Below are 26,968 nucleotides of genomic sequence, written 5' to 3'. Positions count from 1 at the left end.
GTGGAGAGGAAGTCAATTCGGGGCTTGGCTGCCTGTTTCAAACTATTAAAATTCCAACAAGGGCGAAGACAGCAATTTCTCTCTGATGTTTTTTCCATTTAATGTTGCAGTTCATAACTGAGACTGGGAATTTGGTCGTGTGATTGATCCCATGTGTGCACGGATTTTCATATATTTTATGTCACTTGGTCTCGCATCAAACCATAAAACTAATTTTACAAACACAGATACTGTTTAACAGACTGCATGAATTAAAGTGAATTGTACCAAATTTTACTTTGTGTATCAGAAGCTTCCACAATTTTTGTTATGTTATTTTGCCTATATCTGTAATGCCTAGCTCTTCCCATATCAAGACTGTTGATCATTATAGCTTGTTTGTTTTGACATAAGCTGTAGTATCTCAGCAGGCTTGTGCTCTGAAGGGTCAAATAAAATTTATGTCTGGTTATACCTACTTGCTAAAATTGAGCAGTGTTGTTCGCGGGAGTAAAAATTAAAAATCCAGCAGCAAGGTTGGGCAGCCTCTATTAGGGATAACGGCTGTAATACCATTTTTGCCTACAGGCTGATTAGTTAGGACAGTAAAGTATTGGTTCCTATCATTGTCATATCTGCATCAAGGTAACCAAATATAGCAAACCTTTTGTGTTTTCAGTGAATTGTCTGAATGTGCATCCATGTAGTGTAGGGCATTTAGATTTTGCACACTGGTTATAATTACTGCTTCATATCATTATACTCTACGTAATGCAAGCAAGATAATTTTAACAAAGAAACAAAAAATAATTTAATAATCTGTTACATAATGACGAGTTCAGATTTAGCATTTTCAATGCAGTGGAATTAGTACTCTGCATAATCAGTTAAAACACGTCTAAGCATTGCATTCAGAAGACAATATTCTGGTAACTTAATTGTATCGATCCATTATACATCAAACTTGGTATATGGGTGCAAGCTTCAGCAAAAACATTCACAGCAACCTTTTCCCAATGGGCAAAATCCATTTACTGCCTGTGGTATCAGTTTCAACTGTTGGTGGCACAGAGAGAGAAATGCTCAATTTTAAGTGTGTAGAACCTTGCCAGCCACAGATCCACTCAGCACATATGGTAGTTAGTGTAGTTAAGAATTGCTAACTAATTCAGTTTCTTGCTGTCTGCTTTTTCACAATTTGTAAAATCCTGATATATATTTTATTTATATAGTGAACACTAGAGCATCCCCCGCCCCTGAATCAGTAGCTGCAAGCATATCATAGCAATTACACTCATACTCTTTACTCATACTCAAAATTACAGTGTGATATGAAAGCAGCCATTATAATGCAATGCCAACTAACTGCTATCAGACACAACATCTCAAATATTTTTAATTACAGGCCTCCTTATATCTTTATCATCCAGAAAGGAGGTAAGAAATAAATTAATTTGACAACTTTGGACCACAGGAATAGCAAATTCTGGCGCTCTAGGGAGTAAACAAATGGAGTGCACCAAGGCTCAGAGTGCAAGCTTGGAGTATGGTAAGTGGGGAGTTCAGTGAAGTGGGGGATAAGAGATGTTTCTTTCCCTTTGTTTTTTTTCTTCCTTTCTCATCCTTTAGGATTGGTTGTTACTCTGCGACAGGGAAAGGAATTAATGTTTTAGTGAGAATCCGGTAAGTGGGTCAGTTCCACTCTTTCCCCAAGGTTTAAAACTGTGCACAACTTGGTAGTTATTTAACAAAATATAAAAATAGCATCATAAATAAATAATTTAATTAAGTAATTATTTAAAACACAATAAGAATGGCAGGACAGGTGATGTGTCAAGGCTGTAGCATGTGGGTGCTCCTTGGATAACATTGTGATCCAGGGCAAACACGTCTGCACTAAGTGTTTACGCTTGAGGGACTTCAGCTCAGAGTCATTGAACTGGAGGCTGAGCTGCAGACACCGTGATACATCAAGGAGGGAGGGAGTTACCTGGTTGCTTTGTTTCTGGAGGCAGTCACAGGAATCAGGATAGGGTTTTCTGGTGTGGAAAGTGGGCTGGGACTGGTGGGCGGGGGTGGGGGGGGTGGGGGGGGCTGGCGTATGACTGCAGCAGAGGGCAGGAATGTCAGCCTCTGCAATTGTTCAACAGATTTGAGGTTCTCTCAGTTTGTCTGGATGAGAGCGAAGACTGCAGGGTGGATGAGCACATGATACTTTGGAAAGGAAGCCATTCAAGTGGGGGAAGCACATAAGAATGTACTGGTAGTAGGGGACAGTATAGTGAGGGGGATTGACACTGTTCTTTGCAGCAAAGAGCCAGAGTCCAGCTGTGTTGTCCGCCCAGTGCCAGGGTTCAGGTCATTTGTTCTGCGCTGGAGAATTCACAGTGGGAGGGGTAAGATCCCACTGTCGTGATCCATGTAGGTATCAATGATTTAGAAAGAACAAGGAAAGAGGTTCTGCATAGAGAGTCTGTGGAGTTGGCACAAAATTAAACAATGGAACCTCCAAAGTTATAATTTCTGGAGCCACGTGCAAATTGGCATTGGGTACAAAAAAAATTAGAGATGAATACGTGGTTCAAAGACTGGTGTGGAAGAATTGGGTTTCGGTTCGTGGGGCACTAATATGAGGACAGGGGAAAGGGGGCTGTACCATTGGGACATCGCGCATCTGAACCCTGCAGGGACCAGTGTTCTTGCAAACTGTATTATTAGGGAGGTAGAGAGGATTTTATAGAGGGGGGATAGTGCTGGAAAGGGGTATGTAGGTTTACAAAGCAAAATGATATGGCAGTATTGCAAGGCAACTATTTAGGTAATGATACCTAGAGTATGACAGGAAGCAGAGTGTACAAACATAAAACAATTGCAGCAAATAGGATCAAAAGAGGGGGAAAGAATAAAAAGCCAAAATTAATGGCTTTTCACTTAAATGCAGATAGTATTCGCCACAGAATAAATTAATTAATAGCACAAATTGAGGTTAATGGGTATGATCTTATATAGTAAGAAGTCTCACAACAGGTGAGTCCAACAGGTTTATTTGGTAGCAAAAGCCATTAGCTTTTGGAGCGCGGCTCCTTCGTCAGGTAAGTGGGAGTTCTGTTCACAAACAGGGCATATAAAGACACAAACTCAATTTACAAAATAATGGTTGGAATACAAGTCTTTATAGGTAATCAAGTCTTAAAGCTACAGACAATGTGAGTGGAGAGAGCGTTAAGCACAGGTTAAAGAGATGTGTATTGTCTCCAGACAGGACAGTTAGTGAGATTTTGCAAGCCAAGGCAAGTCGTGGGGGGGGTTACAGATAGTGTGACATGAACCCAAGATCCCGGTTGAGGCCATCCTCATGTGTGCGGAACTTGGCTATCAGTCTCTGCGCTGTCATGAAGGCCGCCTTGGAGAATGCTTACCCGAAGATCAGAGGCCAAATGCCCGTGACCGCTGAAGTATTCCCCAACAGGAAGAGAACACTCTTGCCTGGTGATTGTCGAGCGGTGTTCATTCATCCGTTGTTGTAGCGTCTGCATGGTCTCCCCAATGTACCACACCTCGGGATATCCTTTCCTGCAGCATATCAGGTATGATGTGGAGATGCCGGCGTTGGACTGGGGTAAACACAGTAAGAAGTTTAACAACACCAGGTTAAAGTCCAACAGGTTTATTTGGTAGCAAAAGCCACACAAGCTTTCGAAGCTCTAAGCCCCTTCTTCAGGTGAGTGGGAATTCTGTTCACAAACAGAGTTTATAAAGACACAGACTCAATTTACATGAATAATGGTTGGAATGCGAATACTTACAACTAATCAAGTCTTTAAGAAACAAAACAATGGGAGTGGAGAGAGCATCAAGACAGGCTAAAAAGATGTGTATTGTCTCCAGACAAGACAGCCAGTGAAACTCTGCAGGTCCCGAGGCATGGTACATTGGGGAAACTATGCAGACGCTGCGACAACGGATGAATGAACACCGCTCGACAATCACCAGGCAAGACTGTTCTCTTCCTGTTGGGGAGCACTTCAGCGGTCACGGGCATTCGGCCTCTGATATTCGGGTAAGCGTTCTCCAAGGCGGCCTTCGCGACACACGACAGCACACAGTCGCTGAGCAGAAACTGATAGCCAAGTTCCGCACACACGCGGACGGCCTCAACCGGGATATTGGGTTCATGTCACACTATTTGTAACGCCCACAGTTGCGTGGACCTGCAGAGTTTCACTGGCTGTCTTAGAACATAGAACATAGAACATTACAGCGCAGAACAGGCCCTTCGGCCCACGATGTTGCACCGACCAGTTAAAAAAAAACTGTGACCCTCCAACCTAAACCAATTTCTTTTCGTCCATGAACCTATCTACGGATCTCTTAAACGCCCCCAAACTAGGCGCATTTACTACTGATGCTGGCAGGGCATTCCAATCCCTCACCACCCTCTGGGTAAAGAACCTACCCCTGACATCGGTTCTATAACTACCCCCCCTCAATTTAAAGCCATGCCCCCTCGTGCTGGATTTCTCCATCAGAGGAAAAAGGCTATCACTATCCACCCTATCTAAACCTCTAATCATCTTATATGTTTCAATAAGATCCCCTCTTAGCCGCCGCCTTTCCAGCGAAAACAATCCCAAATCCCTCAGCCTCTCCTCATAGGATCTCCCCTCCATACCAGGCAACATCCTGGTAAACCTCCTCTGCACCCTCTCCAAAGCCTCCACATCCTTCCTGTAATGTGGGGACCAGAACTGCACACAGTACTCCAAGTCCAATGTGTATTGTCTGGAGACAATACACATCTTTTTAGCCTGTCTTGATGCTCTCTCCACTCCCATTGTTTTGTTTCTTAAAGACTTGAGTAGTTGTAAGTATTCGCATTCCAACCACTATTCATGTAAATTGAGTCTGTGTCTTTATAAACTCTGTTTGTGAACAGAATTCCCACTCACCTGAAGAAGGGGCTTAGAGCTTCGAAAGCTTGTGTGGCTTTTGCTACCAAATAAACCTGTTGGACTTTAACCTGGTGTTGTTAAACTTCTTACTGTGCATATCAGGTAGACAACGTTGGCCGAGTTGCAAGAGTATTTACTGTGTACCTGGTGGATGGTTTTCTCATGTGAGATGATGGCATCCGTGTCGATGATCCGGCACGTTTTGCAGAGGTTGCTGTGGCAGGATTGTGTGGTGTCGTGGTCATTGTTCACCTGAAGGCTGGGTAGTTTGCTGCTGACAATGGTCTGTTTGAGGTTGTGTGGTTGTTTGAAGGCAAGAAGTGGGGGTGAGGATGCCTTGGCGAGATGTTCATCTTCATCAATAACACGTTGAAGGCTCCGGAGAAGATGTCGTAGCTTCCCTGTTCCGGGGAAGTACTGGACGACGAAGGGTACTCTGTCCGCCATGTCCCGTGTTTGTCTTCTGAGGAGATCGGTGCGGTTTTTCGCTGTGGCGCGTTGGAACTGTTGATCGATGAGTCGAGCGCCATATCCTGTTCTTATGAGGGCATCTTTCAGCGTCTGGAGGTGTCTTTTGCGATCCTCCTCATCTGAGCAGATCCTGTGTATACGGAGGGCTTGTCCGTAGGGGGTGGCTTCTTTAACGTGTTTAGGGTGGAAGCTGGAGAAGTGGAGCATCGTGAGGTTATCCGTGGGCTTGCGGAACAGTGAAGTGCTGAGGTGACCGTCCTTGATGGAGTTGCGTGTGTCCAAGAATGCAACCGATTTCGGAGAGTAGTCCATGGTGAGTCTGATGGTGGGATGGAACTTGTTGATGTCATCATATAGTTGTTTCAGTGATTGTTCACCATGAGTCCAAAGGAAGAAAATGTCATCGATGTATCTAGAGTATAGCATTGGTTGAAGGTCCTGTGCGGTGAAGAGGTCTTGTTCGAACCTGTGCATGAAGATGTTGGCATATTGAGGTGCAAATTTGGTCCCCATGGCTGTTCCATGTGTCTGGATGAAGAACTGGTTGTTGAAGGTGAAGACATTGTGGTCCAGGATGAAGCGGATGAGTTGTAAAATTGCATCTGGCGACTGGCAGTTGTCGGCATTGAGTACTGAGGCAGTTGCAGCAATGCCATTGTCGTGGGGGATGCTGGTGTAGAGTGCTGAGACATCCATTGCGACGAGGAGTGCTCCTGGTTCAACTGCTCCATGTGTGTTGAGTTTCTGTAGGAAGTCCGTAGTGTCGCGACAAAAGCTGGAGGTTCTTTGTACAATGGGTTTCAGGATGCCTCGACGTAGCCGGAGAGGTTCTCGCACAGGGTCCCATTGCCCGATACGATGGGACGGCTGGGTGTGTTTGCCTTCTGTATCTTCGGGAGGCAGTAGAGATCTCCAACGCGGGGAGTACGTGGGATGAGAGCACGGAGAGTACTCTGAAGGTCTGGATCAAAGTTCTTGATCAGTCTGTTGAGTTGATGGGTGTGTTCTTTGGTCGGATCTGCGGCGAAATTGTCTGTAGTGTTCCTCATTGTTCAGTTGTCGATACACTTCTTTGCAGTAATCCGTTCTGTTCTGTGGACAGAGTACCCTTCGTCGTCCAGTACTTCCCCGGAGCGGAGAAGCTACGACATCTTCTCCGGAGCTTTCAACATGTCATTGATGAAGACGAACATCTCGCCAAGGCCATCCCCACACCCCCACTTCTTGCCTGCAAACAACCGCACAACCCCAAACAGACCATTGTCCACAGCAAACTACCCAGCCTTCAGGAGAACAGTGACCACGACACCACACAACCCTGCCACAGCAACCTCTGCGAGACATGCCGGATCATAGACACGGATGCCATCATCTCACGTGAGAACACCATCCACCAGATACACGGTACATACTCTTGCAACTCGGCCAACGTTGTCTACCTGATATGCTGCAGGAAAGGATGTCCCGAGGCATGGTACATTGGGGAGACCATGCAGACGCTACGACAACGGATGAATGAACACCGCTCGACAATCACCAGGCAAGAGTGTTCTCTTCCTGTTGGGGAACACTTCAGCGGTCATGGGCATTTGGCTTCTGATCTTCGGGTAAGCGTTCTCCAAGGCAGCCTTCATGACACACGACAGCGCAGAGTCGCTGAGCAGAGACTGATAGCCAAGTTCCGCACACATGAGGACGGCCTCAACCGGGATCTTGGGTTCATGTCACACTATCTGTAACCCCCACGACTTGCCTGGGCTTGCAAAATCTCACTAACTGCCCTGTCTGGAGACAATACACATCTCTTTAACCTGTGCTTAATGCTCTCTCCACTCACATTGTCTGTACCTTTAAGACTTGATTACCTATAAAGACTCGCATCCCAACCATTATTTTGTAAATTGAGTTTGTGTCTTTATATGCCCTGTTGGTGAACAGAACTCCCACTTACCTGACGAAGGAGCAGCGCTCCGAAAGCTAGTGGCTTTTGCTACCAAATAAACCTGTTGGACTTTAACCTGGTGTTGTGAGACTTGTTACTGTGTTGACCCCAGTCCAACGCCGGCATCTCCACATTATGATCTTATAGCCATTACAGAGACGTGGTTACAAAGAGAACAAATCTAGGAACTAAACATTCAGGGGAATGTGACTTTTCCTAAGGACAAGCAGGAAGGAAAGAGTTGTGGGGTAGCTTTGTGAGTACGAGATGGAATAAGTACGATAATGAAAAATGATTTTTGATCAGAAGATGTAGAATCCATTTGGATGCAGAGAAATATTAACAAGGGAAGAAGACACTGGTGGGAGTAGTCATAGGGCCCTCAACTGTAGATATTCGATAGGATGGATAAATCAGGAGATAAAGAGAGCATGTAAAAAGGCAGTACATTAATCATGGGTGACTTTAATCTTCATGTTGATTGGGAAAATCAAAATGACAGAGGTTGTCATGAAAGAGAATTCACAGAGTGTATTCAGGACAATTTCTTATCACAATACGTTGCGGATCCAACCAGGGTCAAGCTATTTTATTTGGCAATATGTAATGAGGCAGGTTTAATAAACAATCTCAGAGTAAAACAGTGACCATAACATGGTAGAATTTAGGATTCAGTTTGAGAGTGAGAAACTTGGGTCAGAAATAACTCTGCTAAATTTAAATAAGGGTAAATAAAGAATGTGGGCAGAGTTGGCTGGACTGGACTGGGAAAGTTTTGCAGAAATGGCAGACAGTAGTTAGCACTGCAACCTCACAGCACCAGAGACCTGGGTTCAGCCTTTGGTGACTGTGCGAAGTTTGCATGTTCTCCCCATGTCTGCATGTGTTTCCTCCAGGTGTTCTGGTTTCCTCCCACAGTAAAATGTGCAGATTAGATGGACTGGTCATGCTAAATTTCCCCTTAGTGTCCCAAGATGTGTAAACTAGGGGGATTAGTGGGGTAAATACATGGGATTACGGGGATAGGGTGGGGGTGGGCCTGGGTAAAATACTCTGATGGAGAGTCAGTGCAGTTTTGATAGGCCGAATGGCCTTCTTCTGCACTGTAGGGATTTGATGGTCGATCAGCAAAGTCAGGGATAAGTTAACCATGGTTAATCGAGGAAGTTAAGGATAGTATTAAACTGAAAAAAAAACACACAATGTGGCAAAGCTTTGTGATAAACCATAGGATTTGGAAAGTTTTAAAAACTAACAGAACAGAAGGCAAATGGTGAGGATGGTACAAAGAGGGATTTCAACAAATAATGAGAGTGGGCAAAAACTTGCCAGACAGAATACAATGTAGGAAAATGTGAAATTATGCACATTGCCAGGAAGAATAAAAAAGCTGAATATCATTTAAATGGAGAAAGATAGAAAGGTGCAGCACAAAGGGATTTGGGGATCCTTGTGTATAAATCATAAAAGGTTAACAATCACTTTCAACAGCTAACAGGGAAGGCATGTGGAATGTTGACCTTAAGTTTGAACAAAATGGAGTATAAAAACAGGGAAGTCTTGCTAAAACTATACAAGGCAATTACTAGTTAGACCACAGTTTTGGCCCCCATATCAAAGGAAAGATATGCTGGCATTGGAGGCAGCCCAGAGAAGGTTCACTAGGTTGATCCCAACCATTATTTTGTATGAGGAGAGGTTGAGTCGGCTGGGCATGTACCCACTGGAGTATAGACCAAATTGAAACATATGAGATTCTCAGGGGGCTTGACAGGGTAGATGCTGAGAGGATATTTCTTCTTGTGGGAAAGTCCAGGACCAAAAGGCATAATCTCAGAGTAAAGGGTCATCCATTTAAGACAAAGACGAGAGGAATTTCTTCTCTCAAAGGGTAGTGAATCGGTGGAATTCTTTACCACAGAAGGCCGTAGAGGTTGGGTTGTTAAGGACGTCCAAGGCTGAGATAGAGATATTTTTAATCAGTAAGGGAATCAAGGGTTATGGGGATAAGATGGGAAACTGGAGTTGAGGATTATCATGTCAGATTAGTCATGATCTCACTGTATGGCAAAGCAGACTTGACGAGCCGAATGGTCTACTTCAGCTCCTATGTCTTATGGAGGATTTGCTAATTTGTAATTCAAAGCTATTAATTTTCTAAATAAATTGAGTTAAAAGAAATTCAAAACTCCTGGATGAGGGAAGACAGTTTTCAGTTGTCAAGAGAATTTTTCCCAATGGACATTCGGAAAATGATTTACATACTCACACTGCTACATTTAGCAAATTGTAAACAGAGTGGTAGATATAGGATTAATGCCAACTGCAAAGCTGGAATTGAGAAGCTGAAAATTCAAGTGAAAGTTTAAACAAAGGTAACACTAAACACTATAAAGAAAAGAATAAGGCAATTTGATGGGTAATTCTGAAATATCTGATCTTTAATGTTCATATTCTGTTTAAAATCTTATGTGAAAGATACCGTGAAAGATGATCAGAATTTCTTAATAAACTGAAGTTGGCTTTCTTCTGTTTACTCTCATTTGCAGTTCTTCAGACCCAGAATTTTCAACTGACTGCTTGGGAATTTAAGCCAGTCAATAATGTCTATGCCTTATAGGCACATATACACACATTACTTTCCCAAGCCTATTCACACCCTACAGAGAGTGACAAAAGCAACCTTTTAATTTTTATAAAAACAGGCTGGTACATGTGGAGCTAGCTAGAATGAACAACTCATATTGCTGTTGGAATCTTCATTTTCCCATCAAATTTAATTGCTATTTAAACTGATATAATGATAGATTACATTTTGCTTTTAAAATGAAAGCTGCATTAAGTTTTGCAAACCTTGTCATCGCAATAGTACTGGCAGGGAACCGTTTCATCCACATTTGGGGCTTTCAATCCATAGGTCTCAAGAAACTGCAAGTCAACACCATCCAGTGGGTGAGAAACAGACACAGATAGGTGATCATCACTTGGCACAATAGTGTCGATGCCATTCACCGAATGTGTGAACGATCGCCGTTGTCTTTTGATACAATGAGAAAACTGTTGTTGCATTTCATCCCCTGCAATTATTCTACAAATAAGTTAAATTAAATTAAAAATCATGGGACGGAAGACACTCAAGTTAAAAGCAATCATAAAGATACAAGCCTAAAGCTCATAATTAGGAAACCTTTTATTCAAATTCATAATTTTTTACACACATCATATGCATCACATTTGCCAAGAACTTTCTGGTTAAGATAATGTGTGGCATGTAGCATTAGTTAGACTATTTCCTGCACCCACCAGCTTGGAAACATTTCCATTGTAACTTGAGTTAATAATGGGGTGGTAAGGACAAAGGGCATTTGAGGCCTTAGTGAATAGTGAGACCAACAATACATCTTCTTAACCAAGGAAACTTGAGGATCGAGAAAGAAACCAGAACAAGGAGAAAGAGGATGAATTAGAGTCAAACTAGATACAGAAAAAGAAATGAAGTGCTGTAAGAAAGATTGGATTAAGAGAGATAGAAGAAACCGAGAGAAAGGTAGCTTCATATAATTTCTTAAGAATTTAAGAACATAAGAACTAGGAGCAGGAGTAGGCCATCTGGCCCCTCGAGCCTGCTCCGCCATTCAATAAGATCATGGCTGATCTTTTCGTGGACCCAGCTCCACTCACCATAACCCTTAATTCCTTTACTGTTCAAAAATGTATCTATCCTTGCCTTACAAACATTCAAGGAGGTAGCCTCAACTGCTTCACTGGGGAGGGAATTCCACAGATTCACAACCCTTTGGGTGAAGAAGTTCCTCTTCAACTCAGTCCTAAATCTGCTCCCCCTTATTTTGAGGCCAGACCACTAGTTCTGGTTTCATCCCCAAGTGGAAACAACCTCCCTGCTTCTATCTTATCTATTCCCTTCATAATCTTATATGTTTCTTTAAGATTTCCCCTCATTCTTCTGAATTCCAATGAGTATAGTCCCAGTCTACTCAGTCTCTCCTCATAAGCCAACCCTCTCAACTCTGAAATTGACCTAGTGAATCTCCTCTGCACCTCCTCCAGTACCAGTATATCCTTGCCCAAGTAAGGCGACCAAAACTGTACATAGTACTCCAGATATGGCCTCACCAGCACCTTGTACAGCTGCAACATAACCTCCCTGTTTTTAAACTCCATCCCTCCAGCAATGAAGGACAAAATTCAATTTGCCTTCTTAATTACCTGCTGCACCTGCAGACCAACTTTTTGTGATTCATGCACAAGGACATCCAGGTCCCTCTGCACAGCAACAGGCTGCAATTTTTTTTAACCATTTATATAATATTCCATTTTGCTGATTTCACATGCAGGAACACGATTGAAAAGTTTAAATTGTTCCCTACCTGGGGCAAAAAGGTTAATTTACATTGTATTAACACTTATCACATTGTTATGCTCCACCCTAACTCTCTGTGGTAAGTTTATTGGCAATTATTTTGCAAATTCAGCAATTTCTTAAAAATGACTGGGACGTTAAGGGTGAGATGCTATTTGTGCGAACAAGTGAAGCTACATAAATCGACCAACAAGTTCTAGAGATTCACATGTTATGGCACCTTCTCTTAATCCCCTGAACTTGCTGGCCAATTTATATATTAATATCAATATGCATGATTAACATGGCACTATTTTCCAACAATATCTGACCCACTATAATTGATAGTACTTTACAAAGGGTGGAAGAAGAAATAGCAAACTTACTTTGGTGATTGTTGTTCCTCTGACCTGTAAAAGAATAACTTGAAAATTACTTAACTCAATGGAATGATGTGCATACTTTGTAGACGTACAAATGTATCTTTATTATACTTGTGAAAGCAGATACATTCTACACTTTCCATAATCATAAAAAAATCTGTTCTGAAGCAGGAAGCATGAGATATTAATCCAAATTTTACAGATGAAATTCTGTATTTGTATTTACATGTGTTGCCTTTTCTATTACTTCTTACAATGCATTATATTTATTTAATAATTTTCCCTCTCAATTTTGGCATAAGAAAGACTTGGCATATGAAAGGTGTTTAACAAAATGATAAATAAGTAACAGCTATACTTGTGTTTCAAGGAAATAACTGGCAGGAGGGCACAAGATACTTCGAGAGTTGCAATCAGCTAATCAAAGGTGAGTTAGGCTTTTCAAACCTCAGAAGTTTTCTATTTCAACTTAGAGTGACAAATAAAATCCAGTATACATTAACATTTATTCCAAAATAATTTCACTACCTAGTGGCTTACTCTATAAAGTTAAGAGATGCAACAAAAATCAACTTACACGTCATCTTTCACATTGGACAAATATCTCAGAGAAAAGAAGAAAATGGATACAAAACAATGGAGAATAGGCATTATAACACTGGTATGGAATGGTGTGAGGGGAACAATGCCAAAAAGAGGTGAGCAACAAGGTTTAGGAATTTTGAAAGCAACAGAGATTGTGGGATAACTTGGGCATGCTAGTTGAAAGATCAGCCAATCAATGACAAAGCAAAGATGACGAGGAAAAAGGAGAGTAGCATCAACTAATGTGGGAAGAAAGGTCAGCTAAGACCAAGCAGTATTCTGAGGTTTCCACCTGCAGACTTACTCTGTCATGGCAGTTAGAAAGGTTGACAGGGTTAACAAGAGAGGCATGGAGGAACTGATGAGTAAGAAATACTTTGGTTCTGCCTATATTAAGCTGCAGGAACCTTAATTGTTGGGCAAACCTCTGAAGAGCTGAATAATAGACCTAGAATTAAAAGAACCGGAAAGGTACAGGAGGGTATAATCAGCAATCTGATCTTCCGCTTACTGATGTTGTCACTAATAAGCACCATATAAATGAAGAGAAGAGGAACAAGGGGGGAGCCCTGCAGTATACTGAGGGAGACCACATAAGATAGGAAAAATCACTGGACAATACAAAAGCGTGGATTTTTCCTGAACACACTTTCAGCAGCCAGCTGATGGAATGCTAGCAGTTCCAGTCTGAGACTGTGACTAGAGATCAAGTGCCTCAAGACAGGCAGAAGACACTGGGCTACAGCAGGATTGCTAAGAAGAGCAATTCTCTTTCTTCCGGCCCTAAAAAATGAGGAACTTACCTTTCAGGTCCTCATGAACTGGGAAACTAACTGATGCTGATTGGAGCATGCGCAACTCATATCCTGCCCAATATAAACCTAAAATGGCAACTGAGGTGAGAGATACTCGTCACTGGACGAGTAATCCAGAAGCAAATACCACCACAGCAGCTGGTGGGATTTAAATTCAATTAATCAATCAAAATAAAAACTGGAATGAAAACTAGACTCAGCAATAGTGGCCTTGACACCATGAGCATTTGTCATTAAAAATCCATCTGGATCACTGATGTTCTTGCATTTCTTATGTGGAATGGCCTACATGTGGCTTCAGACCCACAACAATGTGGTTGACTCTTAACTACCTACAAAGGCAATTAGGGATGGACACATCCCATGAAAGAATAAATAAGGTACATCATAGGATATCAAATAGTATTTTAAATTGGCTCGACTGCATGTTTCAAACGGTCATATAGATTGCTGTGTAGTATGTCCGGTGGAACATTGCCATGGGCACTGTGATGACAGTGAGGTGGTTGTCATAAACCACCATTTTTGGGCCATCACCATCCCATTTTAGTCAGATGGGAGGCCTGAAAATTGAGCTGTCCTTGGGACTATTATGAATGTAAACAGAGACAGCAGTGCCACAAAATTGGAATACTTAGAATAAGTGCTGGAGGAGAATAGAATAGTCAACTGTGTCAAAGGCAGCTGACAGGGCAAGAAATATGTGACAGGGCAGCAGCAGATATACAGTAATAGAAACAATCATTGCTGACTGATCACAGCAGTCTTTGTGCTGTAGGAGGTACAGAAATCAAATTTCCATTTGAAATGGGGAGAATTGGGAGAGAAGTGTGAAGAATTGTGCAGCAATAGATTCCCAGATGTTCAGGTAGACATTCTAAGTTTGGGGGAAAAAAAATCAACTTATTTATCAATCTAATTTACTATTTAACAGTCAGTCACTTGTTAGGGGCAGAGCTATTTAGGTTTGACCATTCTACAGCTTTGAATTTTCTTACAGGACTTAATATCTTCCACCATCTCCTACGTTCCCAGTTATTTGCTTTCCTAGATCTTAGCCATAGTGTTCTCACCGTGAACTATGCAATTATAGCCTGTTGCCCTGATAGTATTCCAGCTGAGGTCTTCAAAGCTGCTGAGTTTTTACTCACATCAAGACTTGGCGGATTTGGGAGCAAAAAGAACTCCCCTTACTAACATCCTGATTTCTAGAGTTATTCAGATTTTTGATGGACAAGGGTTATGGAGGACAGATGGCAAAGTGGAGTTGAGACCACAACCACATCGGCTATGCTTTTATTCAATGGCGGAGCAGGCTTGAAGGACTGAATGCCCATTCCTGCTCCCAAGTCCTATCTTCCTAATTCTATGTTCCATATGTTCTATTCTCTTTGTATTGTCTGAAAACTTCAATATTGTTGAGACACATTTTACTTTGGACAAGGAACATGTTCAAGGAGCACATCTATCCCATCTCATGAACTGTGCACTAAAGGCAATATGGAAGTAAGAGCGGAGATAGGTGATGTTCTGAAGGTTTAAGGTGGTCATTTTGGTGACAGAAAAAATATGGGGAAAGTGATATGCAGCTAGGGACAACAAAGTAGTCAGTTGTTGCAGTGATGCTAAAGATAATTCACAGCACAGACCAAAAAGATTGAAAGCCAACAAAGGAGAGAATGTATGCACAAAGCATATTGGTCACATGCAGTTTTTGCTTTCAGGCAAAGGGATGTACAGTGTGAACATAATAAATATTGCCTTGATCTAATTCCTTCCTTTTATGTCAGGTTACAGGTGCGGTATGGTTGTACAACTGTCTGAAATTAATAGAAAAAAATTGAATAATCAGATTAAAATACTGTATCCTAAAAAGTTAGCTTTCAATGGGTCAGGGCTTTGAAATTATTTCATAGATTTTATTTATCCGAATAGAATAGAAAATTCTAGACTTTGTTGTAGCTGAACAAAGTATACAAAGAGTATGTAAACAAAATATCAAATAATTTACAGTAATACCTAATTTACAGTACTATTTGTTGCATCTAAGAGTAAAAGTAAAGTAGAAGGTGCCTCTATATGTTGCTCGCAATTTATGGAAAAAGAATACAAGTCTGCTTTTTCAACCAGTCTGATGATTCAAGTAATCCTATAATTCTGAAAATGTAGACAGTCTGCCATTGTAAAGAGTTATTATAATTGGGCAAGAGTTGTAGAACATCACTATCTAATAGCTGCCAACATAACTGCTATTTGGCAGAACTAATTCTGAAGTCCACCCCAGGCTAGAATATTGCTCCCACGTCTGGAGAGGCTCTTTTTAGCTCCATTTCACACTCCGAGACAACTCAGTGCCGTGACAGCCGATCCCACTCATATCCAACTCATTTTCCTCTGTCACAACTTTTCCCTATTTAACTAGTTTCAGTTCAAAATCACTCCCCCCCCAAATCCTACAGAATTCTTTTGGGTTTGCCTTTCTCTTTCAATCTACAGGTTGAGACCTAAGCTCAGTGTTACCTACCTGCTACACCATGATTTACTTATCAGACTACTACTTTTTACTATCTAGCTGGTATCCCTTCCATTTTAGATTCTTCCTTTGAGGATATATTTCACAGCCACTTGTAGTTTACTTTCTCGGATGTGACACGTCACTCTCAGTTCTAAAAAAACATATTCTTGGCAGACTTATAGCTGAAACATTACTTAACAAAGATGTTTCAGTTCAAAATCACTCTCCCTAAATCCTATTCCAGGATCCTCCTATTCAAAATCCTCCCCAAAGACCATGGATGAACAGAGATTTCCACTGCTTGCTGAAGTCCAGATCTGAGGCGTTCAAGTCAGGTGACACTGACCCTTAGAAGAAAGCTAGATACGATCTAAGGAGGTCCATCAAAGATGCCAAAAGACAGCTAGAGTCCCAGGCTAGCCACACCTATGGCAAGGTCTGCAAGACATAACATGTTACAAGATGAAGGCATGCAAAATTGCCGGCTCCAACGCACCCCTCCCTGACGAGCTCAAAGCATTCTACGCCCGTTTTGAGCAAGAGGTCAGCGAGAGCATGCCCTCCACCCTGGAAGCTCTGGATAAACCTGTATCTGGGGTCACCATTGCAGATGACGAGCAGCTTCCTTGAAGGTCAACCCACGGAAAGCGACTGGCCCGGATGGGGTACCCGGACGAGCACTCACATCCTGCATGGATCAGCTGGCGGGGGTATTCACAGACATCTTCAATCTCTCTTTACAACAATCTGAGATCCCTATCTGCTTCAAGAAGATGACCATCATCCCAGTACCAAAGAAAAACAAAGCAGCGTGCCTTAATGACTATTGGCCGATGGCTCTGACATCCATCATTATGAAGTGCTTCGAAAGATTAGTCATGGCACAAATCAATTCCAGCCTCTCGGACCACCTGGATCCACTACGATTTGCCTACCGTCGCAACAGGTCCACAGCAGACACCAATTCCCTGGCCCTGCGCTCAACCCTGGAACACCTAGATAACAAGGACTCCTATGTCAGACTCCTATTTATTGACTACAGCTCAGCCTCCAACACTATTATTCCCACGAAACTCATCTCCAAACTCCGTGGCCTGGACCTGAGCACCTTCCTCTGCAACTGGATCCTAAACTTCCTAACTCACAGGCCACAATCAGTAAGGATAGGCAACAACGATCACAATCATCCTCAACACCGGTGCCTCACAAGACTGCGTTCTCAGCCCCCTACTATACTCCTTATACACCTATGACTGTGCGGCCAAATTCCCCTCCAATTCGATTTTCAAGTTTGCTGACGACACCACCGTAGTGGGTCGGATCTCAAACAATGACGAGACAGAGTACAGGAATGAGATAGAGAATCTGGTGAACTGGTGCGGCAACAATATGCTCTCCCTCAATGTCAATAAAACGAAGGAGACTATCATCGACTTCAGGAAGTGTAAAGGAGAACATGCCCCTGTCTACATCAATGGGGATGAAGTAGAAAGGGTTGAGAGCTTCAAGTTTTTAGGTGTCCAAATCACCAACAACCTGTCCTGGTCCCCCATGTTGACACTATAGTTAAGAAAGCCCACCAACGCCTCTACTTTCTCAGAAGACTAAGGAAATTCAGCATGTTAGCTACAACTCTCACCAACTTTTACAGATGCACCATAGAAAGCATTCTTTCTGGTTGTATCATAGCTTGGTATGGCTCCTGCTCTGCCCAAGACCTCAAGGAACTATAAAAGGTTGTGAATGTAGTCCAATCCATCACGCAAACCAGCCTCCCATCCACTGACTCTATCTACACTTCCCGCTGCCTCAGCAAAGCAGCCAATGTAATTAAGGACCCTATGCACCCCGGACATTCTCTCTTCCAGCTTCTTCCTTCGAGAAAAAGATACAAAAGTCTGAGGTCACGTACCAACCGACTCAAGAACAGCTTCTCCCCGCTGCTGTCAGACTTTTGAACGAATCATAGTCATAGAGGTATACAGCATGGAAACAGGCCCTTCGGCCCAACTTGTCCATGCCGCCCTTTTTTAAAAAAAACCCCTAAACTAATCCCAATTGCCCGCATTTGGCCCATATCCCTCTAAACCCATTGTACCCATGTAACTATCTAAATGCTTTTTAAAAGATAAAATTGTACCCGCCTCTACTACTACCTCTGGCAGCTTGTTCCAGACACTCACCACCTCTGTGTGAAAAAATTACCCCTCCGGATACTTTTGTATCTCTCCCCTCTCACCTTAAACCTATGCCCTCTAGTTTTAGAATCCCCTACCTTTGGGAAAAGATATTGACTATCTACCTTGTCTATGCCCCTCATTATTTTATAGACCTCTATAAGGTCACCCCTCAGCCTCCTACACTCGAGAAAAAAGTCCCAGTCTATTCAGCCTCTCCTTATAACTCAATCCATCAAGTCCTGGCAGCATCCTAGTAAATCTTTTCTGCACTCTTTCTAGTTTAATAATATCCTTTCTATAATAGGGTGACCAGAATTGCACACAGTATTCCAAGTGTGGCCTTCCCAATGTCTTGTATAATTTCAACAAGACATCCCAACTCCTGTATTCAATGTTCTGACCGATGAAACCAAGCATGCCGAATGCCTTCTTCACCACTCTGTCCACCTATGAACCTGTACCCCTCGATCTCTTTGTTGTGTAACTCTCCCCAATGCCCTACCATTAACTGAGTAAGTCCTGCCCTGGTTCAATCTACCAAAATGCATCACCTCGCATTTGTCTAAATTAAACTCCATCTGCCATTCGTCAGCCCACTGGCCCAATTGATCAAGATCCTGTTGCAATTGGAGATAACTTTCTTCACTGTCCACTATGCCACCAATCTTGGTGTCATCTGCAAACCTATTAACGATGCCCCCTATATTCTCATCCAAATCATGGACTTACCTTGCATTAAGTTGATCTTTCTGTAGATCCTAGCTATGACTGTAACACTACATTCTGCACTCTCTTGTTTCCTTCTCTATGAACGGTATGTTTTGTCTGTATAACGCCCAAGAAACAGTACTTTTCACCATGTTAATATATGTGATAATAATAAATCAAATCAAATATCAAACGTTTTTTGTCAACTAATGATCTGATCAGATTTGTTGGCAGTGCCACTAAATTTATTAAACATAATCACAGGAACACACTCCGATCCCCTACAAACTCAAAACTTGCTATGGCAATATTGATCTAACATGTTATAGTGATTGTCTATAACTTTGAAAAGTAGTTACACATTATTGAAATTAAATTTACTTTTACATAGAATATGAGTAATTTAAACCCAAGATCAGTGAGGCATGACTCTCAATAAAAATCCATAAGGGATTACTTAATAATTATGCTCCGAATGCGGTGTCTCCTGTACCAGAGTACACATTTGCATTGCAGCTTGGCAGAAGACAAAAATGTTTCTAAACGCTGGACTGCAGCTTTCTTCCTGATATCAGCTATTTTGCTGTAGGAAAACCAAATCCACACGAGGAAGGTGAGTACATGTGAGCATAAAGAACCAAACCACAAAGACAATTGCAATATTGGGCGGAAATGTATTGCCCCTCCCACCGGTGGGATCTTCTGGCCCCGCTGGACTTTTGAATGATTCGCTGTATTTTCCAGCTCCACCCCCATGAAACTCTGCTCATCATCTCTGTATATTTTCAGTTCCAGGAGCAGGCTGTAATTGTAACACTACATTCTGTACTCTCGCCTTTCCTTCTCTATATACAGTATGCTTTGTCCATACAGTGCGCAAGAAGCAATACTTTTCACTGTATACTAATACATGTGACAATAATAAGTTAAATCAAATGGTATGATAAGTGAATGGGACTTGGTGCAAATTAGAGTAGCAGAGTTTGAGTGAGCTTAAATTTTGGAGGGTGGAAGATTGGCCACGAGTAGTCAAATCTACAAGACACAGATGAGGGCTTCAGCAGGAAATGAGCTGAGGCAGGGGCTGAGTCAGTGATGTGATGGAGGTGGAAACAGTCTTATTGGCCTGAATGATTAGAAGCTCATCTTAGGGTCAAATACAACATCACAGTTTGTACAATCTGGTTAAGTCTTACAGTTGCTCGGGAGTTGCCAATCGGTAGGATTTAGTATGGCTTTTCTTTGTGTGGTTGATGCACATAAGAACACAAGAAGTAGAAGTAGGTTATTCGGCCCCTCGAGCCTGCTCCTTCATTCAATAAGATCATGGCTGATCTGACTGTGGCTTTATCTCCATTTTCTTGTCACTGCCCCCATAATCCTCAACTTCCTCGTCAATCAAAAATCTGAGTAACTTGAGCACGTAGACTTCGCAGTATCCAGTGCCTTCAGTTGTTTTTTGATATCACATGGAGTGAATCGAATTGGCTGAAGACTGATATCCGTGATCCTGGGGGCTTCCAGAGGAGGCTGAGATGAACCATCCACTTGGCACTTCTGGCTGAAGATTGTTGCAAATGCTTCAGCCTTCTTTTGTACTGATGTGCTGGGCTCCTCCATCATTGAGGATGGGGACATTTGTGGAACCTCCTCCTCCAGTGAGTTGCTGAATGGTCCACCATCATTGGCTGGATATGGCAGGACTGCAGAGTTTAGATTTGATCCATTGGCTGTGGGATTGCTTAGCTCCATCACTTCCTGTTTGCCACACAAGTGTTATACCTTCACCAGATTGGCACTTCATTTTTAGGTATGCCTGGTGTTGTTCCTTCCTGGCATGTCCTCCTGCACTCTTCATTGAGCCAGCATTGATCTCTGGTTTGATGGTAATGGTAGAGTGGGGAATATGCCGAGCCATGATCTTACAGATTGTAATTGAGTACAATTCTGCATCTGCCGAAGGTCTACAGAGCCCTCATGGATGTCCAGTCTTGAGTTGCTCGATCTGTTTGAAGTCTATCCCATTTAGCATAGTGGTAGGGCCACACAACACAGTGGTGGTTATCCTCAATGTGAAGACTTTGTTGCCACAAGGACTGTGCAGTGGTCACTCCTACTGATACTGTCATGGGCAGATGCATCTTCAGCAGGCAAGTGGTGAGGATGAGGTCAAGTAGGTTTTTCCCTCTTGTTGGTTCCCTTACCACCTGCTGTAGTTCTAGTCTAGCAGCTGTGTCCTTTACAACCGAGCCAGCTCAGGCTTTGGTGGTACTGCCGAGCCACTCTTGGGCATTGAAGGCCCTCACCCAGAGTACGTTCTGCGTCCTCGCTATCCTCAGTGCTTCCTCCAAGTGGTGTTCAACCAAATGGAGGAGTACTGATTCATGAGCTGAGGGGGATAGTATTTGGTAATCAGCAGATTTCCTTGCCTGTTTGACTGGTGCCATGTGACTTCATGGGGTTTAGAGTCAACATTGAGGACTCCCAGGGCAACGTCCTCCTGACTATATACCACTGTGCATCCACCTTTTCTGGGCCTGTCCAGATGGTGGGATATGACATACACAGGAATAGTGATAGTACTAACTGGGATATTAGCTATGATTCCATTAGTACAATAATGTCAGGCTGTTGCTTGACTAGTCTGAGACAGCTCTCCCAATTTTGGCACAAGCCCCCAAAATTTAGTAAGGAGGACTTTGCAGGGTCGACAGGGCTGGGTTTGCTGTTGTTGTTTCTGGTGCCTAGGTCGATGCCATGTGTTCCATACCTTTTTGTTTTCTTTGTAGCAATTGAACACAACTGAGTGACTTGCTAGGACATTTAAGGGTCAACCAAATTGCTGTGGGTCTGGAGTCACATGTAGGCAAGGTAATGACAGCAGGTTTCCTTCATTAAGGGACACTAGTGAACCAGATATTTCTGACCTAAATTGGCTCCCGGCTAAACATTACCTCAATTTACAAATTCTTACCCTAATTTTTGAATTCTTCCCTGATTTCGCCTCCATTTCTGTAACCAGAACAACAATCAACAGTGGTTTCATGGTCACCACTGGACTTTTAATTCCAGAAGTTTTCTTGAGTTTAAATTCCACCTGCTATAGTGGGATTTGAACCCGGGTTCCCAGAGCATTACCCTGGGTCTCTGAATTACTTGTCAAGTGACAATGTCACTGAGCCACTGCCTCCCCAAAATTTCCAATTGTAGCAGTTTTAATGTTGCCAAGTGTCCCAAAGTTCTTCATCTGAGTGTTAGTAATATTTGTCATCAAGCAGACCGATGATGATATTAAGACAGATGACCTCACTTGGGAAAAGAGGTATGTTTCAAGGAGTGCCTCGGGGGGGATAACGGTAAAGAGGCCGAAAGGGTGAGGAAGACAATTTCTCAGTTTAAGGGCTCGGTTGCTCAAGGCACAAACCCCAGTGGTGCAGCAATTAAAACTGGGAATGCAAAGTAGCCAGAATTAGAGTGCGAATATCCCACAGCATTGTAGGATTGAAGGAGAAGAATTCGGAAATTAGGTTAAGAATTTTAAAATCGAAGTGTTGTTTAACAGGGAGCCAATGTAGGTCAGTAATGACATGGATGATAGGTGAATGGGGCTTGATGCAATTTAGGTTACAGGCAGCAGAGTTTGGATGAGCTTAAGTTTATGGAGGGTGGAAGATGGGAGACTGGCAAGCAGTGCATTGGAATAGTCAAATCTACAGGTAACAAAGACACAGATGAGAGTTTCAGTAGCAGGTGGGCTGAGATGGGGCAAAGACAATGATGTGATGGAGTTGAAAACAGGCAGTCTCATGGCCTGGCTGTACAGATTCTCAGCTTAGGGTCAAATACAACACCAAAGTTCACACAATCTCATTCAGCCTCGCAACTGTCAGCGAGAGGGATGGATTCAATGGCTAGAGAATGGAGTTTGTTTCGGCAACCAAACACAATGGCTTTAATCTTTTCAATATTTAGTTTGATTAAATTTCTTCTCACGCTGGAGAAGCAGTATGACAATTTAGAAACAGTGGAAGCTCAAGAGAGGTGGGAGCGAGGTAGAGCAAACCCTCGAGTGTGTCTTCAGCATACATATGGATCCTTTCTCTGTCCTTTTGGATGATATCACCCAGGGATAGTATATGATTGAGAAATATAAGTGGGCAAAGGATAGATCCTTCGAGGACATCAGAGGTAACAGTGCAGGAGTAAGAAGAAAAGTCACTCCAAAGAGAAGCATGGAGGAAGATAGTGGGTTAACTGTGCCAAAGACTGCAACAGGCTGAGAAGGACAAGGATGGATTATTTATCACGGTCACATAAGATGACATTTGTGACTTCGATGAGATCTGTTTTAGCAGTATGGCATAGACAGAAACCTGATTAGAGTAGTTAAACAAGGCAGCTCTGGGATAGATGAGCACGGATTTGATAAGCAACAGCACATTCAAGGATCTTGAAGAGGGAAGGAAGGTAGGGAGCTGGAGCGGCAGCTTGTGAAGACAGAGAGGTGAAGGGTTGGTTTTCTAAGATCCCGCCGGCAGCCAATGGTGAGTTGTGGGAAAACATGCCGCGTGGGGATCCCAATCTTTGTTGCACTGTTCAATGAGTGAGCGGAATCCATCGCACCAGGTAAACAAACAAAAAGACAGAAGATGCCAACTCTTTAACTGGCTAGCTGCAACGATAGATGACTTGCAGTTGATTGATAACATTTGAAAGACAGCAATCAACATGGAACTTGATAATCTGATCAACGTAGCATTCTGTCAAGAGACCAGGTTCTCCGAAAGCAGGTCACAAAGAAAAACATTACATGCGCATCTGAGATCAGAGAAAACACATGAGCAAGGTGTAGGTTTCACTGTAACAAACTCGTTACTCTCCATGTTAGAAACACTCACAAATGGTTCAGAGCATGCTCTCTTTATCCACCTCTCTACTCAAACAGGGCCAGTTACCTTTTGGGGGATATCAATGCATAAATGGATGCGGATCGTGAACATGAACTCCTGCTTTGGACATCACGGCCTGGGAGAGATAAATGAGAATCGACAGAGACTACTTGGGTTTTCCTGCTACCGTCAGCTTTGTGCAATTAACACCTTCATTCAGAACAAGACAAAGGACACGAGCATTAGCATCAGCTGGATCTGATCATCGCCAGATGTGACTCTCTGAACAACATTTACACAACATATTCAGCTATCACAGCGCTGGCTGTGATACAGATCACTCCCTGGTGTGCACTAAGGTGAGGATGAAACCTTTGAACCTTTTTCTTCCGAAGCAGAATTGCTATCTCATATCAATGCCTACCCAGATAAAAAAACAGTTCCATGACTCTATTGAACATGCGCTCTCTGGTATTCTCACAGTCCAAAGGTGTGCGGGTCAGGTTGATTGGCCATGCTAAAGATTGCCCCTTAGAGTCCTGAGATGCGTAGGTTAGAGGGATTAGCGGGCAAATATGTAGGGATATGGGGGTAGGGCCTAGGTGGGATTGTGGTCGGTGCAGACTCGATGGGCTGAATGGCCTCCTTCTGCACTGTCGGATTTCTATGAGAGCACAGAGGCGAAATAGAACATACTTCAGGACACCATCTAAACTACAGCACTGTCAAGATACGGGACGCAAGACAGAAAAATTGTTGACTGGTTCAATGCTAACATCACTGTGATAGAGCGTCTCACTGTCCACTGTCATTAACTGCATGAGAGATCAGAGCAAGAAAACTCTGAATGTACTAACTACTGCTCAAAGTAAAGTCTGATAGACAGCAAGGCTGTGTGCGAATGACTACTGGTTAGAATTGTCAGAATATTCAGGTGTCCTTCGGCACAGGGAACGTCACTGACGTGTGTGAATGAACCAAAAAGGCAATAGTTCCACCAGCAAACAGTTCCATTGAAAACAAAGGAACAGGTGGTCAACACTGACTGCAACTGACAGTTGGAGTGATGAGTGATACACAACCTTGTACTCGAGAGAGCACACTGTTACTAAGGAAGCTCTGGACACCATAGGAAGCCTGCCTCTGATGGCAGAGCTGAATGTTAAATGTACAGTGAAGAAGCTTAGCAAAGCTATTGACTCGTTACGACGACAGCTGATGTTATTGCTGTGCAAGCCACACCCCCGAGTGAAGTCAGGGAAGAGCTCCGGACCATAAAAGCACAGAACTCCAGCAACCTTTAGAATTTTTAAAATTGAAAGATTTATTAAAGAGAAAAACTAAAGCACACAAGATACAAGCTACACAGTTAAAACAATTTTACAGGGCAGCTGTCAAAAACCATGCTGGGTTAAAAGTGCGCAATTAAACTACCTTTTTGGTAATAACCTTTCATAGATTTTAACCGTAAAAATCCAGTAAATTTTATCGAAGTCAAGAAATTGTTGTCACTTAATAAACGTACATCTCACAACTTCTCAACACTTCTACTCTGATGTGGAATTGCAAGAAGGGGTTCAGAAACAAACTGTTTCTTAAAATAAAGACACTTGGTTTAACATTGAATGGCTGCCTCTAATCCAAAACGTTCACAGCTTCTCAGCATTCCACACAAAGAAGCTGGTTTTCAGGGACCACACCCCACATTTCAATCCCATAGCAGTTAGGAGAGGCGTGAGCACAGCCATGCTATGTTCACCCTCACTAAAGGCACTCAAAATGCCTGATTAGTTTAGAGATTAAGCCTATCTTGCACTTTTGGAATGACTGGATGTCCATAACCTATTATAACTGGACAGAGCACTTCACAGGGTTTCACTGATCATCTTGCAGATAACCACCCGCTGTGCTTCCTTATTGGCTGGATGCATTGTCCTTTCCCACATTCCTCTCACCTTTAACTGCTCAAATTGACAACCTTTAATGTGACTATAGCAGTGTCAAATAAAAGCACACTTTTTGTTAGTGACCCCTCAATAAAGTGTTCATGAGTTCTATGAGCTCAACCTTCTTCTCCATAATGAGAATCTAAGCAGCATGAGGGTGCCATTGAAAGGGTCCCTCAGTCCAGCCATGGGCTTCTCACATGACCACAGGCCCCTCCCATGGAGATTGTTTACCAGTTTCATTTTTAAACTGTGTCGCTGCCTCAAGATGGTGGGGTTGCATTTCTATTTTGAGACTAGCTTTGACCCTCCCTTGTCACCAATCATGTCCCTCCAATTGTCCTGGAACCCCACGATGTTCCGGCAGACCTCCCTCTGGTTGATATTCAGCCTCTGCCAGTAACCCTCAGTACATAATGATTTTTGCCCTCTTCACTGAACCCATCAATGAATGCCCCCATGCCCTATGTGGACCTCACCCCTCTCCATCCTGAGGCTGCGTGCATGGTGATACACAGAGGTGACACCATTGTCCCCCCCGCATTAGTGTTCAGGTACCATCTCCCATTGTTACATGTTCCCCAATTACAGGGTGCCTGAAATTGGCCCTCAGACGCATCACTAGGCAAGACAGAGTCACCAACTTGGAGGTCATAGAGATTGCTAATTTCTTCAACACACAACCACTGCTAAGCCAGTGATGTCTCTGCTGATTCAGCCATGTTCATCAGATGATGATGGCCGTATATCCAAAGACATTCTGTATAGTGAATTGGTTGCTAGGTCATGACATTCTGGACATCCATACCTCCACTACAAGGACACCTACAAGCAAAATATGGAGGTGGCAGGTATTTACATTGAAAATTGGAGAGACTCACTGAAGTCTGTGATCACTGGAGGCTGACTGTTTGGAAAGACATTGAAAGAGGTGACCAGAAACAAAAAGCTCAGTTAGCCAAGAAGAGGACCCAGAGAAAACAGAGGCTGATTAATCCTGCACCTTCTCAGCCCTGAGACTTGCTCTGCAGCATATGTGGCCGAGACTGCCATGCCAGAGTGGGACTCCTGGGCCACACTAGGTGATGCTTAACACAGAGTGTAAATCATTACCTTATGAAATGAAAGGCTGCCACATTGAGGTATCTCATTAAAACATACAAGATCCTGAAGAGGTTTGTTAGGGTAGATACTGAGAGGTGGGCTCCCCAAGCTGGAGAATCTAGAACACAGGGGCACAGTC

The 26,968-nt window shown here is 42.9% G+C and overlaps 1 protein-coding gene across 7 annotated transcripts in view; it reads right to left on the bottom strand.

Moving 5' to 3' along the window:
- LOC144508725 (tyrosine-protein phosphatase non-receptor type 3-like) overlaps positions 1-26,968 on the bottom strand; it is a 176,089-nt gene that overhangs the window by 60,340 nt on the left and 88,781 nt on the right. For 6 of the 7 annotated variants that reach the window (XM_078237059.1, XM_078237043.1, XM_078237036.1 and 3 more), the window contains 2 exons: positions 12,091-12,114; positions 10,198-10,432 (listed from right to left, as the gene is read on the bottom strand). In XM_078237059.1, the coding sequence (XP_078093185.1) occupies positions 10,198-10,432; positions 12,091-12,114 (259 nt within the window). The remainder of the gene's footprint in view (positions 1-10,197; positions 10,433-12,090; positions 12,115-26,968) is intronic. The other variant, XM_078237066.1, reaches the window with a different exon arrangement.

This window comes from Mustelus asterias, chromosome 2 (genome assembly GCF_964213995.1).
Source record: "Mustelus asterias chromosome 2, sMusAst1.hap1.1, whole genome shotgun sequence".
Lineage (NCBI taxonomy): Eukaryota > Metazoa > Chordata > Chondrichthyes > Carcharhiniformes > Triakidae > Mustelus > Mustelus asterias.
This window is presented reverse-complemented; position numbering and strand designations above follow the sequence as displayed.